The 20,039-nt window shown below is 39.4% G+C and overlaps 1 protein-coding gene across 1 annotated transcript in view; it reads left to right on the forward strand.

Moving 5' to 3' along the window:
• tti1 (TELO2 interacting protein 1) overlaps positions 1 to 16,529 on the forward strand; it is a 32,701-nt gene extending 16,172 nt beyond the window's left edge. Inside the window, exons 13-14 of the mRNA XM_084721748.1 lie at positions 13,694 to 13,781; positions 15,739 to 16,529. Of these exons, the coding sequence (XP_084577874.1) occupies positions 13,694 to 13,781; positions 15,739 to 15,970 (320 nt within the window). The 3' untranslated portion in view covers positions 15,971 to 16,529. The remainder of the gene's footprint in view (positions 1 to 13,693; positions 13,782 to 15,738) is intronic.
• Positions 16,530 to 20,039: the final 3,510 nt, after the last annotated feature.

The following is a 20,039-nucleotide window of genomic DNA, read 5'->3' on the forward strand; positions in this document are numbered from 1 at the left end:
GCCAAATTATGTTTAGTTTCTCTCCTGCCTCGCTGTTTATGCTTTTAGATTTCTGTTTTATTTTACAGTTTCATGTTTGCTTTAAGCTGTGTACATAAGAGTTGTGTTAAGTTACTCCTGATGAAAACCCAACATTTCCTGATTTTGCTGCTTCATTCTTTTAAATGATGAGATAATGGTCGTGGTGGGGGGGGGTATTTTGAAGAATTAGGAAATTAATTGTGTTAATCCACCATTTTATGGCTGCTCAGCTTCTCATAAAGGCGTCATCAGATAAAAATACACCTTCAGCGGGTAGCAGGTAGCACCATCTGTGTATGGAAAAGACCTAAAGGACAGGATCGGGGGAAACAATTCACCCACCCTAATTCCAAAGTCAAAGAAAAGCCTACCTACACTTTAAAGCAATTATTTACACAAGTATCATGTTTATTTAACCCATGCATGAATAGAATTTTAAAAACCAACATTTGAAATTTTAAGGGGACTTTGTGACACTGTGTACAGCCGTTGTTTGCCAAGAAACAGTTCATCAGTTTATAACTCCCCCTCTAAAGCCCCAAATAGTTATTCATACTTCACTGTTTTATCTACGGTTATTCTTTTAAAAAGTGCTTTAGGATGTGTTGACATTATATAGAAATGGTGGAGGAATCTTTGCTGCTTCCAACCAATAGGATTCATTCCCAAGATTCTCCCAAAAATGCTGACACACACACACACACAGTTTCACAGTATTAAGATATTCAGTTATCCCTTTAAATTGCATTCAGACGACACAGTGACTCTTTCACCACCAGATGGCAGTCTTGTATTAGAGTGAGAACTAGGCAGCGGTAACATCTCAATTCTCCTGCTCTGTTTTATTATAAAGACCTGAAGACACGATCCAGCATTACATCTTGAAAATTTGATTGTGAAATCTTAAGAGGCCAAGCATTTATTCAGTGATACCGTTACATAAAGCTTCTGTTTGGTGTGTGTCTTGGGACGAGGCACAATAACTGCTTCGTGCAACTGTTCTCCTTCAGGCTCCATTTTACTACAGTGGAGCTACAGACGCTCTTAAATCTGCACAGCAAGCATCAAATCAAGAACATTTAACTGATAAGCTTGGAAATGTAATGTTTTTCAGAGTTGTGTATTTTGTGCTTGGCATAGCTTCAGTATCATAACTGAAAACGCTCATCCAAAGTGGTCTGGGGGCTCAGCGCCAGTGTGTTACCAATGATGTAATTATGAGCTGCTTGTCTGATTTTTCATCAGTCATTATGTTCATTAAGTGGCGAAATCTCTGTCACAGGCATGCTGGATTCCAATTGCTCCAGTTTTCCATCTCTGCTGAATACTCCAGGGGAAACACAGTACTTATAGCACAACTTCTTTTCACCTCTATTTTAGTGTCTTTACTTATGCATGCAGGTTTGAGTGGATAAGTGGTTTTTCAAACTAGGGCATGAAAATAACACACTTATCACCTACAGTAAGAAGTGCTGGTTGCAATCAGGGTTTAAGATTACAGCAGAAATGTTCTTTTTATTCATTAAGTGTTAATCATAATCACTTCTACTTCCCAAGGACACTGAGTATGCAGTGATAAATCAGTACTTAGAGGTTTAACGCAGCTCTGATTCACACGGCTCATTATTTTTGCTTTTCAAATAAAAATGGCTCCAAATCTGATAAGAAAAAAAAAAAAGGCGAACAATCTGATTTTATGATTTCTAGGGTGGTGGCACCACCGTGAACACCTGGGATTTGATTTTAAGTAGTGGAATCTCCAGTCTGGTCAGTTGCACAGTGGGTACGAAAGCTCACACGTGCTACAGCCTCCTGCTGAGGCGCGTCACTGACAGATGAAAAGTTAGCGGCTGGTGACACCTTGTGTCACAGTGGTAGCAGGGCTGTCTGCAGTGCCAACAGTAGAGTAAGTAGTGACAGGACTGCAGTGCATGGGGAATTCCAAATTAGGCATAAATGAGGGAAAAATGATAGAAATAGAGATTTTTAGAGAAACTTGATTTTAAAAATGCCATTTACAGTACAAACAGCAGCTTTCCATTGTATGTTCTGTCAACTAACAGAAGCATGTTATATCTTACACAGAGTATCATTTGCAAAAGACACCTGTAAATTGAAATACAGGCAGAAAAATATTCAGATATTGTACATGCAGTATTAGACTGGCCTGCACCAGTAAATATTAGTTTAATCTGAAATTAGTGTAATAAAACTAGCTTTTAAATAAGTAAATCCAGATTTGAATTAAGTTGAGCTCAGTTGCACAATTGATCTCTTTTTGATAAATTCAACTTTAGTGATGTCAATCAAAATTAGAGTTGAATCAATATGGAGATACTTGCTTACAAAATTAACTAAAACTAATAAAGAAATAAATTCAAATGCCGTTGGGACCTAGTAAGTATAAAACGAGGTGTGAAACCGCTAACAACAAAACATTACATTGTTTGTTAGCTAACTAAAAAATAAAGAAAATGTTACATTGTTTGTTAGTTAACTTGCTAGCTAACTAAAAAGTTAACAAGATGTGACATTGTTTGCTAGCTGGTTAAAATAAGTAATATGGCCAAATAAAGGAAGATTAAAAATGAACAACTGCAAACAGTCAAAGAAAGAAGAGACATATTGTAAAACTCATGTGGGTGAGTTTGTCATTTAACTTAAGCTATCAGTATTAGACTGGGTTGCACCAGCAAAGTTTAATTTATTCTAAGATTACTTTAGCAAAACTAGGTTTAAAATTATTAAATCCAGATTTAAAATTAAGCAAAGCTCTTTTGCACAATTTACACTTAATATTTGTTTAATAAATCACTGTTTACTGATTTAAACCAAAATTAGAGTTGGATCAATTGTTTGTTAACTAACTAAAAGGTTAACAAAGTGTTACAAACTTTGAAAATGTATGTTAAAAAATGAGTCTAGCCTAATCATGATGGTTTGGCAAATAAACTCTAATTTCTTCTCCTCTGAGAAAAAACTTGTTGCTCAAATTAATGGAGCAATATGGCCAAATTGTTATTTGGCCATATTGCGAAAAAAATGGACAGCAACACAGTAAGAAAAAAAGAGACCGCCTGTCAGCAACTGGCAAACTGTTTCAACAGTCAAAGAAAGAAGAGACACATAAAACTCAGTTAGGTGAGTCTGTCACATAAAACATAACATTCTTTGAGAAATGTGACTATTTTATCACAAGTTAAACTAAATTTAATATTTAGAGTAAAAACTAAACTGAGGTAAAAATCTTTATTACTTTTAAGCTAGTTTAAAAAGTTTGGTGCAACATAGTGTAAAGTTACCATGATTTAATCAGGGTTTAAAAATAAACCCTAGGTACAACCCAGCCTAAGTCCCTTAACCCTTGATATTGTTCTAGTAGAAAATACTTAATAAACCCACACAGTTCACATGCTCAGGATACATACTGCATAGTGGTACTGTGTGTAAAAGCTGTTTGTGATGTTGGATTGGTCTTGTTCTGTGAAGTGTCAGTGTTTTTTGCAGATGTGTGGTTTGAGTTCACGGTGGGTGTGAACACCACTGCTTTAACAAGGTGGCAGTCGGTATTACATGCTGGCGTTGGTGGCAGAGGACAATTTTTTGGAATAAATGCTCATCTGGGCGAGCAGAATCGGCGGCAATAAGCTTTTGCACTCCAACTGCTCGGTGCTCTTCAGTCAGTGTCTGTGCTGTCGCTTTTTGAGCTTCAAAGTGAGGTGCAAAGAAAAGGTGAGAAAAGCCATCAAATGCCCCAGCAGAGAAGCCATCTGCACCCGTCTCCAATAATAGAGATAATGTGACAAAATGTGGCTGTTTGATCGGATGACGTCAGTTACGGTGGCACGCTCCTTTTTGGTTCTGCTACACATTTAAAACAAAGAAATAACCCCAGTTTAAATCACTGTTTTAAGAGCACACTTACCTCAAAGGTTGTGTAACCATAGCAACGTGCCAGTCTTGCAACAGCTGTTTCAATTTAAGACCTACTCTACAAGTTCAAAACATTCAAGAAAAAAATGGATGTTCTTAAAGCTGCACTAATCAATATTTTTTTACATTAAGAATGGATCAAGTGATCGTTTACAATGACAAATGTTTCATAGTGATGATCCCACAGCTCCAGGCAGCTCAGTGGAGCTTTTCAGGCTTTGCTCTTAAGTGTTTCTTTAGGTGCTTTCACATTTGTAGTTCAGCTCATTTGATCTTGAGCAAAGGAAAAAAAAAAGCTCAATAATAAAATAAAAAAATGTTGAGTATTAGTTCTGGTCCGGTTCTTGTTCACGCTGACTTTATACAAACAAACCAAGAGGAATGAACATGAAGTTATACAGACTGACAGGGCGATTGTCATCTTCATGTTATCATCATCAGGACCCACACAGAAATCAGATTCTAGTGACAGAAGTTCATGCAACACTTTAATGCTTCTGATGAGTTCTTTGGTGTCACAAAGAGCTCACAAAGAAATAACTGATTATAAGCATTATTAGTAGAATTAGACTGCAAATCAACAGCATGATATCAATACTGATATCAACAGGTAAAGATGGGATGAAAATGAGGCCTGTTCAGTAGGGCTGCAACTGTTTTGATAATCGATTAGTTGGTTTTAGTCATTATTAAAATAAAAAAATATCTGATTTCAGCCTCAAATGTGAATAATTTCCAGTTTCTTGAGTACTCTGTGAGAGTAAGCTGAATATCTTTGGGTTGTGGACAAAACGAGACTTTTGAGAACATCATCTTGGGCTTTTGGAAAGCTGGTTGACAATTTTCTGTCATTTTATGGACCAAACAACTAATTGATTAAGTGAAAAAATAATTGACAGATTAATTGATGATGGAAATAATTGTTGGCTCTAATGTTCAGTAATGGTTCAGGGCTTATTCCTTTATAGTACTCATTATGATGGCATTAGGTCAAAACATTTTTGTAATGTGTTTTTCTCATAAAACAAACCAATTAAAAAAACATATAGATAGATATATAGAAGATATTGTAATTTGTAATAATAATGAAAAATATGTAGTTGCCTCACCAGTTTAAAATCTATGCCTGGCTTATACAGACTACAGAACTTACTTTATATATTATAAGAACGCTTCCTGAACAGATTTCACGGTCAGCAGATGGATTTATTAGTAATTATGATGCTAAAATCTAAAATCACATTTGTTTTATCACCACAAACTACACCAGAGTCCATTTGAAAGCGGTTTGCTCTGCAACACTGTACGATTGACAGCTTTCACACCAACGCAAACGAACCACACTGATCTGGAAAACACACTAGAGGTTGTTTTAACTGAACCAAACAGGTCAGACGTGAAAGTATCTTTGCTTCTTAATCGTTCCTGCATAATGATGACATCAATATGTTTCCCCCGAGTCCACAATGAGAGGACCTGATGTCTGACAGATTAGTTTGTGACACAGCCCAAACTATGTTCATTTACAAAGAAAAAACTTTGAAAGGAATACACTTCTAACAAACCCACCTGCATTTGATGTTGTAGTTGAAGTCTCTCACAACCCAGTGAAAGCAGCAGCAGCAGCTCTGGCTGCTGGTGTTGATAAATTCCTGTCTTTCTCCCCTTGTTTGTCTGTTTTTTTGGGGGTTTTTTTGTCCCATGTTCCTCCCATGAGAGAAAAAATGAACATAGCTCTGCAGCCGCAGTTACACCATTAGGGATTTAATGATACATTCATTTGGTTTGATATGTCATACTGGATTCTCACTTTGATATTAACACAGTATTTCAAACAAATGAAAAAAAACTGAAGAATATAATGGTGAACTCAAATCCAACAGTGAATCTTACACTGTAGCTGTGAGCTTTAACATTTTGATGCAGTTTTGCTAGTCAGTTTTCTCGTACAGTAACTTCCATGGCAAAAAATTATTGGTCTCTCAGCTGACAGTCACCTAAAAGTTGTAGTTCTGTCACTGTGATCATGTCCCAAGTTTCCTTGACATTCTTGTCACTGCCATGAAATGTATGTAATAGTTAACCCTAATGGAAAAGTCAGTAAACGTTAGGATGCACTTCCTCCATCTGTATATTGATGTCTGGTGTCTCTGACATCTTTATAAGCGTGGCATAGTTCCTCTGTACCTGTAAGGGTAATTACAAAATGTTTAATCTTGGGCCATATTTCTACATAATTTGGGGTCTTAATGACTAATAGGTACAAGAAGTTTTGGAAATAATCCAGTTGATCATCTCAGCCAACCGCTGCAAAATGGACTGCAATGGCTGCAAACTTAAAGTATGTCCACTAAAAGTGTTTGTTTTTGCTCCTGAGGGGTAAAGGGGTAAAGTTTAAGATCATTTTTATTTAACCAGAAACAGCCATTATTTTGCTTCAAGCCACCAAACTCAATTAACAAAAACAGCAATTTTCCTGTTCGGTTCGGTTAGTTTATTTGTGTTATTGAGTGACTTTTGTGTTTTAACATGCGCTAAAATGTGTGACTGTGTGATCAGTGTGTGATCCTGTGTTCTGCAGGGTAAAAGTGCTGTTTTTGTCAATGCAGTCTTGTGGTTTTGAAGAGAGCGATACAACAGTTACTGTTATCTATTAGTCATTTAGATGCAAAAATATGTAAAATATAGGGTTCAAGTTTAAAAATACCAGAATCACCCTTTAATGTGTAGCTGGCTCTGTATTATTTAAATGTATTGTGGATTAGAATTTATGATGAAAAAATATATTTCCAAGTGGAATGAAAGACAATGGAAGTATTTCCCACAGTAAAAAAAAATCATCATTATATCAGTTATGAAGCAGCTATAATCTGCTGCATTAATTTCTACTTACTTTCCTGTTTTCTGTCTTTATGTACGCCATGTGTGATTAAAGCAGTGGAAATGTGCACTAGACAAGATATGTTTAGGCTTGATCCATCTCAACCACTCATGTCACAACACTGAAGGAAATAATTTGTGTGTTTAAGTATCGCATTTGATTTCATGCATTTAATGTAGATGTAGCCGAGTACTGCAATGAACTTGCACTGCTCTTCTGCTTCTGTTGAAAACTGCAAAGGGGACTAAATACACTGGACAGTATTATGAGTACAGTTAAGTGTAAGTAGGAGATAATACCAATGCTGAACAGCAGATATTTTAACTTGTCATACCAGGATAAGCACAGGTGTAACTAATGTGTGCTTGTTAAGACTAATAAGGTTTTTCTGTCAAGACTGGGTTGTTATTGATTATTAAATTCCATTTTTAGTTACACTGACTTTGCACCGGGATTACTGACAGTTAGATTAATTATATTTGCCGAATCCGTGAGCTAAGTGAAGACAAAAATAGTCCAGCACCTTTTCATTTTCTTATTTAAGGATAATGATGCTTTATCATATTTATTTATTTTTTGTAGTTCCTGCCATCATTTCTATTGCTTATGAGAAAATTGTGCTCACCAAGTATTTGCTGAAGTGTCATGGAACATTGCTGGCTTCATCATCTGTTCAGACAGTGGCTTCAAACACAGGTCTTCACGGGAATACGCTGTAACTGCTCGGTTCAAGCATAAAAAACTGTTGCAGATGTTTACCACATCATCAATGTGTGGCTGGTGTTTGGGGTTTGAAAGGTGATGTGGTAAGTTTATTATTATGACATACTAATGTAATAATGCTATAATATCCTGATGTGGTGTTAGTGTTAATGTTTAGGAGCGTTTTTAGCCTCGCTAACTTCATGGCTCTAGGGGTTACAGTGTTGTCAGTCTGTTGGATTGTGGGTTGGCTTTTTGTGTTTTGTCCTGGCACGTTGTCATGCCAGTCAGTCAGTAAAAGTCAGTAGAAGATGAGTCCATAAAGGGATGCACACATGGTCAGTATGTGGCATTTAAAGTAAATGAAAATGTGAGTTTATACATGTTAGGAAAAAATGTGAAAAGATGTGAACTATATAGCCTTGAATCTTGGAGTTTGACTGTTACACTGTTGGCCGTGATTTCTCTGTTCAGGATTTTTGGGTGGACCTGAAATATGGCTCGGTGATGCAACAGATCCTTTGTTCCCCAACACTGTGCATGCTCCGAACGTACCTTCAGCGACTCTCTCAGTCCAATCAGCCAGCCGTTCCTACTCACTTCAGTTCAACAACCTGACGCTGAAGAAAAAAGATACAGTCCTGTTGCAGACTGATAAGTTGATCAGTCTCTGTCCTCTGACTCTGGTGACTCAAACATGCCTGTACAAGTCCAATGTAGCTATTAGATGGTGCGTCCATTTGACACTGGCACAGACACCCTGCCAGCTTTTTTGAGTAGAGAGAGCTGCTCATTTTTTCATGATTTTGAGACCTAATTTTATTACATTTTTTAAGCATTTAAATTTGGCTGGGTGGTTAATAACACGTTTCTGAGCTGTCCTAAATATTTTTGCTTTGCATAGACTTTAAACCGTGTGCAACTGGTAATAAGGCACCTAATGTGTGTCAAATTATTCCCCACAACATTACACCACCAGCACTACATACCAGGCAGGCTGAAGCCATGAATTCATGTTGTTTATGCCAAACTGTGACTGTACCATCTGCATGTGGCAGCAGAAATCGCCATCAGACCAGCCAAAGTTTTTCCATTCTTCTTCTGTCCAGTGTTGGTGAACCTGCACCCACAGTGCCCTGAGTGTCCTGTTCTCAGCTGACAGCGTGGAACCCAGTGTAGTCTCCTACTGCAGTAACCTTCCACAAGTGCATTCAGAGATGCTCTTCTGCATAGCACTGCTGTAACTCGTGGTTGTCGTCTGCCTGACAGCTCGACCCTGTCTGGCCATTCTCCTCTGACCTTCCTCATTAACCAGGTGTCTTCGGCCACGAAGCTGTCACTCACTAGATGGCTTTTGTTTTTCACACCAGTTAGTCTCAGTAAACTCTGGAGACTGTTGTGTGTAAAAATATCAGGAGATCAGCAGTTTCCAACATACTCAAACCAGCCCTTCTGGCACCAACAATCAGTCCATGCTCGAAATCACTTAAGCCCCGAACATATGGCTTTTGTCTTGAGTATGAAAAAAGGGTACAGTCAGCATTAATTCCACGGTCAAGTGAATCTGCAGTAGTCAGGGGTATTTAGTTGGTCCAGCTCTGATTGGCAGTGATGGAAACATGACATGGACACCCTTTTTCTGGCAGAGGCAACTAAGATCTGCCACCTCTTTTGGTAACTTCTGCAACTCTTTTGGGCTTTCTACGTTGCATTTAGCCCCATGCTAAGAGAGCTGTTAGCCCCAGGCTAAGACAGCTTTCACACTCGCACAATCCTGTCACATTCAAAAGGGGCTAACCCAGACTTTAGCCTCCAGCTTGCTCGACTCAACCCAGGGCTAAAAGGTGCCAGAGTGAAACAGGGCTAAAAAAATCAGAAAAGTAGTCATGGAACGTTTAAAATGTTCATATCAGTTGCTGTACTGCAACTTGCAACTGTAAGATACCTGGTGTATCGAACATAAAGAGGTTGCCTGATCCAGTGCAGCTATAAAGGGACAGTTCTCCCCCAAATCAAAACGATATATTTCTCCTCTTACCTGTAGTGCTATTTATTGTCTAGATAGTTTTTGTGAGTTGCAGAAGTGGATCAAAACAAAGCTTCATGTTAAAATATTTGATTAGTGGCAGTTTTGATAATGTTTGTAATGTATCTGACTTAGTGGCCCTTTTCTGCTTTTGGCAACCAACTAAAAAAACAGGTCTGCAAACTATTTTGGCTCCCAACCCTTAGTTTTTGAAATGCTGACCTTTACCCCTGGTGGTCCTGATCCCTGTGAGGGGTGGGGGGGATTTCTGGGGGTCGCCAGATGGTTGCAGAGAATGAAATAAAATATTGTAGCAAGCAGAAAGAAGCACTCACAATATTCAAATTCAGCTGCCCTCAAGATATGTAACAGTCACCTCACCAAAGGTTAAAACTATAAACCAGGACAAAAATGACAATTACTAATATATTCCTAACACAAACAATGAGGAAAAGTAATATTTGTGTTTCGTATTTTGTAACATAAAATAGCAAACTTAATAAACTCCTCTGTGAAGCATGATGGGAAATGAGCTGTGTTTTAGACTGCCGTATTGGTTTTACATTACATTGGCTGTACCGTAATATAATTTCCCGTGAATAGATTTTATTGTGATTGTGAGAGTCAAAGTGTGCATGCAAATGAGTTCTTATATACACACGAAAAGCGTCTTCATTTTGGCACTTTTGTGCCGGTGTTGTGCGTGACCAAGCAGCTAGAGTCTGTTTTGCTAGCTATCACGTAAAACAACTGCTATGCAGTGATGGCTTCTCATAAAACGTATTTCAACAGGAGACTGGACAGAAAATGGAAACTGTGTCTCAAGGTGGTTCACCTGAAAGTCCGACGGCAGCATCATTGGCACCATCGGCATTTCTAACAGAGCCCTGAGCTCCTGCCAAGCTTTGAAAATATCACCCTGACTTTCTGCAATATAGATAGCAATGTAAGGGTTGCTTACTGCAACCTGATTATTCTAGGGGGTTGCAACTCGATAAGGTTGAAAACCTGGATTTTTGATTTTGTGGTAAACTGTCCCTTTAAAGAGTGGAAAACCAACCACCACCCTGTGTGGCCACTTGAGACTCAAAAAAGGCAGCTGGAGCAACATTACCTCCTCACTTCAGATGTTTTATTTACAACCCTCGCATCAGTGTAACCAGGTAAAAAAAAAAAATTATCTTTTCTGTCACATTAAAAGAAAGAGTGTAGTTCACCTTTTCAAGATACTTGCACTCGATTCCCCTTACCGGCGCTTGACGCTGTCCTCTTCTATATCAGAGCGAGGGAGATTTAGAGTTGGAGATGGAGGGAATGTGAAAGAGCAGGAGAGAAACAGTCAGTGGCTGCAGCCTTACTCATGTGAATACCGATTTGGCTACAGCTTACCTCTGGGACGCCTGCAGCAAGCCAATTACCAAGCCTCAGTCACAGAGAGAGAGACAGAAACACAGATTGACTGAAGCAAATAATGCATTTCAGCCCCGGTGCTAGCTTCAGCCCCGATCGCACCCCGTTATTCATTTGCCACAAAATCTTAACAGCACCTGGCCCTCTCCTCTTAAGTATTTCTCACTTCTCTGCTTCCCTCTGAGCACCTTGATTCCACAAAAGACTACAGGCTATGAGTGCAGCACCAGAAAGGGAGGAAGAAAAGAGATAAAAGCGCTTGCTAAATAATCCCATTTAACTCTGAAATGTGCACTGCTGCTTTTATTCTTGACACACAGCGAGCAGGCCTGGTTCAAGCCGAGTGTGGGTTGAATTGGCAAATAGAGTAAGCAGAGAGAGGAGAGAGACATGTTTTGAAATGAGGCTTGAAAGGCAGCCCAGTTTGCAGCTTAGGGAATCGCTAAATGTCTGCTGGGGAAAGATGGAGAGAGTGAAAGTGCGAGAGATAGGAAAGAGGAGATGAAAGAGTGGGAAGGAGTCGAGGGGGTGGAGGGAGCAGGTGCTGGAAGGCAGTGAAAGGTGCAGTTAAAGAAGACGGGGGGGTGGGGGGGTGGGTGAAGGCAGGTGGATCAATGTTCATAAAAATGCAGAAAGTGACGGAAACATGTGAGGGGAAGGATGGAGGAAGAAGAGGTAGCCCCTTTCACACACATCCACTCCTCAAAAGGGGGGGAAGGAGTTGAAGTGTGTGAATTCCAGAGATGTGGAAACAGCCTGCTGTGAAATTTTTTTCTCAGTCGTCTCAGCAGTTTCTCTCGGCTCATTAGGAGTTAGAAAAGGTAAAGTCCAGACATGATCCAATTTTTTTCTTTCATCTTCTTCTCCCTCGTCCTTCTCCCTTGAATCTATCATCGAACCAAGCTACACTGTACGCTGCAATGATTGCATCTCAAGCTTTTGATCAAGTGGATTTTAGGAAACAGTATATAAAATTGATATGTGCTACTTATTTCCTGAGATGTGCATGCTTTTCTTCAGATTTTTGTTGGCTCAAAAAAGCTATGAGCTTTCTGTGTTTGATCTAAATACATTTGACAATAACCACATGAATAAAATTCTTCTCCTATTAATTGAAATTGTGTAAAAAAAAATCTTGTTTCTTTGTTTTTTCTTTGACAATTGAGAACCAATTCCAAATAAGAACTGGTTCTAAAATTATGATTCCAAACTAGGGTTGGGACGATTTTGATGCTATCGTCCATCGTGATGGACGGTCTTCGACCACGGGGACCATCGTAACATTGTGGTTTAAAAGCCCTCTGTATTTGAGGAGTTCTGTCAGAGTTGCTAAGTCGTTTTTTGACAAGTGGGAGAGAAAATAAAAGTAGACTGTTGCTGCTGCTTGTGTTTATTATTTGCATTTTAAGCACAACTAAGTTACAGACATGGTACAGAGACGATGACCCTTTTAGCCCCAGCAACAATATCATGGTCCATTGTGATGTTTCATTGTGGAAAACGTCATCCAACCATATTACAAAGAAATCATTGAGATTTTTTTTATTATGATTCTACTTATCGATTCCTACACAAATTGTACTCACTTTAGTTTCAAATTAAACCAGGTACTGCAAACACCTATCGCATATCGACCTGGCTTTTTGTCTGCGTCTGTAGTTGAATGCATGTTTTCCTGTTCTACTGTAAAAACAGACCTCCATTGTTAATGTTATGTAGCTAGCGTTAGCTTAGCTCAGTGTTTGGATGGTAACATTTATGTGTGGTAATTAGTGTTCCCACAACTCTGCTGTGAAGAACAAAGGAGGACGCTCAAAGAATTTGAATTAAGAATCGTTAAGCTGACTGAAATCGATAAGCAAAATTGGAATCATTAAAATCCAGATGATACCTAACCCTAATGAATTTGTATGTATTTTACAATTTGGCTCTAAAAGAGAATACTGAAGATGAAATGTTGGCATGGGAACTGATAAAATCTTTTGATACCAATGCCATTATTATTATTATTTTTTTTTTAAGATTAATTTTTGACTTTATTGTGATAGGACAGTTGAAGATATGACAGGAAAGGGGGTAGAGAGAGAGGATCTGATTCATTATTGATTCCTTTTACGATAAAAAGGAGGAGGCCTACACAAGATTCAGTGTCAATGCAACAGTTTCATTATGTGAACACAATGAAGAAATAGTAGAAACAAAGCATGCTTATGATTCTCCTAAAAAGGGATAAAATATAATATTAAATGTTATATTTGGACAGCATTTGTTTCATTTACATTTTCTTAGTCAAAGAAAAAAACTGCTAAGCCTGCCTGGTTGGCACCACTCTTATTATAACAGAGGATATTTACCCTCTGTAATAGACGTGCTGCTGGTAGGGAAGCAGTGGGACTTGTGTAGAGGGTCAAATACGCTCCTTGAATCTAAGCTCAAGTTGTGCACAAATATGTCTCAGCATATTGCTGGTGTTTCTGCCAATACTTTACAAATAGCACTGTTGACATCTTTCTTTCTGAAATGAAGCCACGCTTTGGACCATTTCACCCTCTCTGCCTTGACTCCTTCTTGTTGTAAGGCAGAAGGAAAATGCTGGTATTAATAAAAGCAATTGATAAACCTGAAGGTATATGACTCCGATGGATCTTATAATTTGGAACCGGTGCTCGATTCCCATTCCTAATGAAATGCAGTAATGGTTCTATGTTTGGTTTTCTCAGGTGAAGCAGACCTGGATGCTGTTTGTGAGGCCTGTCTGCCCTACCTGAGCTGCAGGCAACACATCAGACTGCAAGAAGCTAGCATAAGGTGAGCCCTAATCCAAGCCTGTTGCAGTGTTGTGAAGTAACTCAGTACTGTAGAACAACTTTGAGCTAATTTACTTGAACAGCTTGACTGCTAAATAAGATTTGATTCAATGATATTCCATTGTGTTCTGTTGTGTTGTTGTTAAAGATTAAGTTACCAGAATATAAAGCAGTTAAAATGAGCTTCACCTCAGTCTTGCTTCAGTGTTCGTCTGCTGTTTCGATGTTAAATGCGCCTTGTGGAGAAAGGAAACTAAAGTCATTGCAGTGTACATGCAGTGTTTCTAACCCCAAAATACGTGTGTGTCCTCAAGGCCTAATAAACATGTTGAATGCATTTCCTTCCTCAATTAAAATTAATTGAATTAATTAAAAACTCCACATAATACCTTTAAGGCATCAGCAATAATAAAACAATAATGAAATGATATGGAAAGGGCTGTTCTGCATAATGAGTACGTTTACCTAAAGGCTAAATTCAGATTAAGGCCTACAATACTTACGATGTAAAAGAGTCCAGACTTCTCAATTTCAACATTGTTATTTATTCAGAACATTTTGTTTTAAAATGTTTTACCGTTAGATCTTCTTCCTCTTCTTCACAAACTTGCCGGGCCCCCATTTCCTAAAAAAGATTGATCTTAAAAGATCAGAGTGCTTCTCTAAAAGCTTTCTGCGTAAGATTTTTTGGAAAAATGAATAATTATTTATGAATAATTATTCATAAGTATGTTTTCAGTAGTGTATAATCAGTCAGCCATGTTGCACCGCCATCTTTCTACAGTAGCACAGAATGGATGAACCCAATCTGCTAGATGCCACTAAAGCCTGCGCACTGGTCCTTTAAATTTGTACACGTGTTTCCCAAAGCAGTACTAGAGAGCAGACACGCACACATGCTGCTAAGAGCTTCTTAACGCTGACTGTCTGTTAATTTAAAGTAACATCATATATCTTACTGTCTGTAGGCCATTCAATAATGTATATTAAAAATACATCACAAAGTGTTATAAAGGACATAGAGGGTTTTATATATATTGTTCAGTATGTCATTCTTTGTTAGACTTTATGATGCAGAGAGTGAGGAAAGAAGTCGGCGAATGTGACTGAACGTAATGTGAATAAAATTTTAATACATTAACTTGTCAGTGAACATGATTTCTGCCGAGTCATGTCAAATAGAGTTTCATCGGCAGTGGTGGTTGTTTTATAATTAAGACAACAACTCCCATGATCCCACAATACTTCACGACATCATCAGACTGCGTCTTTCTTTCCAAGAGTGTATTTATTGATTTTAGAGCATCAAACAAATCCAAATAAAAGTGCATAGCAGAGATATATACCCTCTTTTCCAGCTTACAGTACACTCAACACTGAACACATTCCCTACAGTGATTCGAGCCTCACACTCGTTATTTGGGATTTGCAGGACCACTTTTTGTTACCCAAAATGATAAAGCTGCACATTTGCAAATATTTGAAAAAATTTTTCCGAGGAAGATTATACTCGTCTCCAAAGTTGATCAAAGGACATCACAATACCGTCCCTTACTAAGTCACCAACAGTCCTTATACCCCCTTCCAGCCCACAAGGAACAGACGTGATCCACCAAACTGCATCTTTTTTTAATTGTTTTGATTGAGAGACCCTTTGCGGCAGAAATTGCAAACTGTACAGTGCTTAAGTAAATGTACTCCATTACATTCCAGCACTACTTTCCTTGACGGAGGTGATGCTAAATAATAAACAACCTGAAAGTAAACAACTGCGTTAAGTTAATGAGCTTATAGTCAAACTGTAGGACTGCACTAACGCCTGTGAACCGCCTGTGTTCTGTTCAGTCTGTCTCTTCGGATTATAGGATGGTGTGTTTCTATATCATAGATATAATTCGCCTGAGCAAAAAAGCCCCCAGCTAATCCTCCTCCCGGGTATCTTTCACTCCTCTTTGCAGCGTTTTCCGGCACTTAATCCAGGTGGATCCGGATGCCTTCTGGTTTAGTCTGAATGAGCTGCACTGCCCGTCCCCCTACACCCCGCCCCACCCCGACCTCCTGCCCGTGCAGCTGAGCGGCATGGGTCGACCGAGAGACGAGTACTCGGACAACGTGCTCAAGCTGTTAAGAGAGGAGTTTGGCTCGGCGGCCGAGACAGACAATCAAACAGCCAGTCAGCTAATGAGCTAGTGATTGATGTGATTGACTCATCGCTCAAACGGACGGCTTATTGAACTGCCGACTCCAGCAAGTCAGTTAACTGAAAGAAAATCTGACAATTGTGGCAAAAAGCAGCCATCAGATGCAGCTGTGATAACCTTCATGCTGCACACGGCTCTGATAAGCAGCGAGATACAAAAGGAAAATGTCAATGAAGCGTCTAACTGCTGCTCACTCCTCTGCTGCAGGTGTAGAAACCAGGAGCCTCTCTGACAGGTCTTCTACATGAGGCGACAGGCACTGACACTATTTTTCATTTCATGTGAAGGCACTGACATATACTGTATGCAAATGTCATGTTTGCTATTCCTTTTCATGTTATTTTCTTAAGAAATACTTTATTCCCAACCTCCTTGTTGGTTTGAGTTATTCAACCTGTACTTTCAGAGAAGTTCTGAACATGTGGGACTTTAATACAGATCAACCTGGCTGTTGTTCACACAGATGAAAATATTTTTTTCTGACCCTGAGACATTCATGATCAGAATAATCACCAAAATACGCCATTAAAAATGATTATTTTTCATTATCATGTGTCATGTTGCAGTCAAACTTTGGGGTGTTCATCACTTGAAAACAGGGCTGAATATCGAGGCTCAAACCTTATTTATATAGACTAAAATGTTTTCAAATGTCTGACCAGACTGGTCATCTTTTTACTTTTTAGTCTTCATACATTTTAATGTTTTTTAATGTTCACATACACTGGGCATGCATGATGTAATCAGGAAACAGATTGTCTACTCTGCCGTTGGTTGCTTAGATACATAAAATACAATGAACTAAGACCAAAGACCAATGAAAAACAAGACGAGATTTCTTTGCTTGGACTGACAACGAGTTGGAACTGACTGAATGTAACACACAGACAACAAGGTGAGCAAATTTGTTATTCATGTTGAATTTACCGCTGGTCGTCGAGGCTGATCTTCTTTGTTGTCTTACTAAAAAAGGTGACATGATAGGGACGTGACAGATCAAGGGAAGGACATGCCGTGACCAATAAGACCCAATCATCAAACAAAGGTGGGTGTGTTTGTTAGTTTTTCTCTGTTTCTGCCTGTCCAGACAAAAATGCAATCCTGGGGTCAACAGCATTTCCAAAAGCCTCAGTTTTACGGTTTTGGAAATGCCAGAGGAGTGTGGACGCTAGACGTAAACGTAGCAAAAGTTCTACATTTTATAACAAATTTATTAATATAGATGTAGCCTCAGTCTTCAAAGGGGAAACTCCACTAATTTTACACATCAAGTGTGTTTACAGGTTTTGGAGAGTACAGCTGCATATGTGCAGAAAGTTATATTTAGCCTTCTGAGGGATATATATGAAGTGTGACAAATGGCCTCAAGTGATGTCAGTTGAGTCATCATCAGCTGGGGCTGAAGACTACACGTTGGAAATAGAAAAGATCTGGAGGGGTGGAGTTAGAAAGGAGTGAGTTTACCAGGCATCTGTAGCCTACTGCTCATCTCTGCTTGAGTTTTGCAGCAGAACACACATTAGCTGCTGCCACCAAAAAGCCAGTCGAATGTGGTTAGTTCATTTTAGGCCGCAGCAATGGGGACTGCAGGGGATAGCGATAAAAAAACACAGCAGTCCTGCGGCGAAAACTTGAAACAAGAACCAACTTTTGGGTAAATGCATCCTAGTGTCATGCTGCTGTGGCCAGTGGCGCTCATTTGTTTGAGAGGGCCAGAGAGAGCACTTTGAGTTAATCTCAAATACACAGAGTATGTGGCCATAAATACACTGTAACAAACATAATTCCACAGAGGAAATAGTCCATAATTTAGTTTGCCTTTCTAAAGAAAATAATGATGTATTTTTTAACTCTTTTTAGATTACATCTTTCTGATTTTGCAATTTGGCACCCCTACTGTTTCTTAGTGTTTGGTGTTTCTTCATTTACACACAGTTGTCATAAATTTGGACTGCTGTACATATACATTCATGATGATGACATTACTTATTAGCTGGATTGCTATGCCTTATGTTGTTCCACTTGCTCAGTGTTTGGGTTTGTTAGCAAAGTTGTCGACACGCTAGTTTTTGATTATTTTACTTACCAGTCCAACAGCAAGATAGCCAGCTCAGTGTCTATCTTTCTCCATCAACATCCTCTTCTGTCTCTTCGCCTCTGCCGTGCTGTCCAAAGAGGCTGCAGAGCCTGGTTCCAAATCTGTTGCCTGCTTGCCTGACTTTGGTGCCTAATCTGGCGCTGCTCCCCACCAACATTCGCCGCTGGGTCTCCACTGTCCCGTGCCAGAAAAACGTCCTTTTCCCAGCATCCAAAGCACCTGTGTTAGCAGTACAAAAGGAAATAGTCCACCAGCGCTCTGAGCTCCCACTCTGGTTGGGACAGAGTCAGCTAGCTGCATGGCAAACTAGTTAACAGCAGCTACAGATATCAGTAGTTAACAGTTAAACAACAACAAATAAAGCTACAGGTGTGTGAGTGCAAAGTTGGAATGAAGGAGGCATCATTCATTCTAGTGCAAGTCAGTGTAGCATGAAAATGATTTTGAAGCTGTTATTTTAAGGTAAAAAAATTTAAATGTTACTTAAAGTGCCACAAATAAAGTAGGAAAGTCAGACAGTTTTGAGAAACAGACTACTTCATTGTTGGTTTTAGTCTTCGCAGGGAATTAGCTCATCATTTAGGAATACTGTTGCAGATGTAGCTATACAAAGGATGCAGAAACACTGTTAGTGAGGGTGTGCCCTCACTAACCCTTGCGCTACCCTGCCACCCACTTCACATGGCCTGTCAGCAAAACATGTGTCAGCTTGAAAGGAACAGGGGGCACCAGGTTCTGTATTTACAGGGGAATTGAACGCCTCATGACAGGGATACTGGCCAATCTATCATTGTACCTGTTATCACTCTGAGCCCTGCGGGGTTCTAGAGATGTTTAAATGAAGGAAACAGGAAGCTTTCTCCATTATCACATCACCCCGCTGATGGGAGAACGTGGACCTCGTGGCTCCATAATGAATGTATGAGCCTTCCAGTGTGGGGGGAAACAAGATCGCCACGTGTTTTGTATTTAGCTGGCCGGGCTTAACGCTAGTGAGCGCGGCACAGTGCCTCTTTATCTCATCCTGTGCTGTTGCTATTTATCCTGCTGCCAGTGCTGACAATAGCACCATTAGTCATCAGCAGCAATGGAAGGGGGGCTTTGGCAGCACCTATTACACACAGACAAGTGCCTAATATCGTTTCTCCTTAATGCACCCGGACAGACACACTAACAGAGCAGGGGCCACAAGCTAAACCACAGCTGACGTAGAACCGAACAAACAGCCACAAGAACCCTTGAGATATAAATGTGCAGTGACTGTTCAGGAGGCTCTAAGTGAAATCAAAGCTTATTGTGGCTTTTACGTCTTCAACAAGAAAATAACCAGACTCAATTTTGTTTCATATACAATTTATTTCATTTGATAAAGCCATACACTTAGTGTGAGACCAAACATTCTAGAAGAAATGTACATTGTCCCTCTTTTTTTTTTAACCGTGATCTTTTCTTTACAAAACATCAAATCAAAGTTACTCATTGGAAAAAACAAAACAGTCCCACTGATCATTCCTCTGTCCACTAAAGCCAGGGACTGCCAGCGATCACAGGAGCGCTGTGGCTCCTGTGATGGATAACACAGCCGAGAAGTGAAGCCCCATGGCCTTGAGACTGTATTTTGAGGCAGTACGAACAGCCAATTTCAGTGTTTCACTAACAACATTTTCCTTCCTTCCTTACTTTTCGCCATCACCGCTCAAGGCTGTATTCAGTGTGTTACCCACATTCCTTTTGTCCCATTTGATCCCTTCAGAGTGAAGTACTGTCCTGCACTTCACACAAGCATCTAAGCAAAGAGATTATCATTGAAGTTACAAAATTGGCAGAAATAAAACGGCCTCTAAAACCTTTTCATACCGAGTCCCAGACTGCACAAAATGAATCCCACTTTCAAGCTCATTAAAACACGGCGACACTCATGTTAGCGGCCCTGCACATACAGTACAGTAGGTTTAAGAAA

The sequence above is a fragment of the Lutjanus erythropterus genome, chromosome 6 (assembly GCF_056507025.1).
Source record: "Lutjanus erythropterus isolate fLutEry1 chromosome 6, fLutEry1.hap2, whole genome shotgun sequence".
In the NCBI taxonomy this organism is placed as follows: Eukaryota; Metazoa; Chordata; class Actinopteri; order Lutjaniformes; family Lutjanidae; genus Lutjanus; species Lutjanus erythropterus.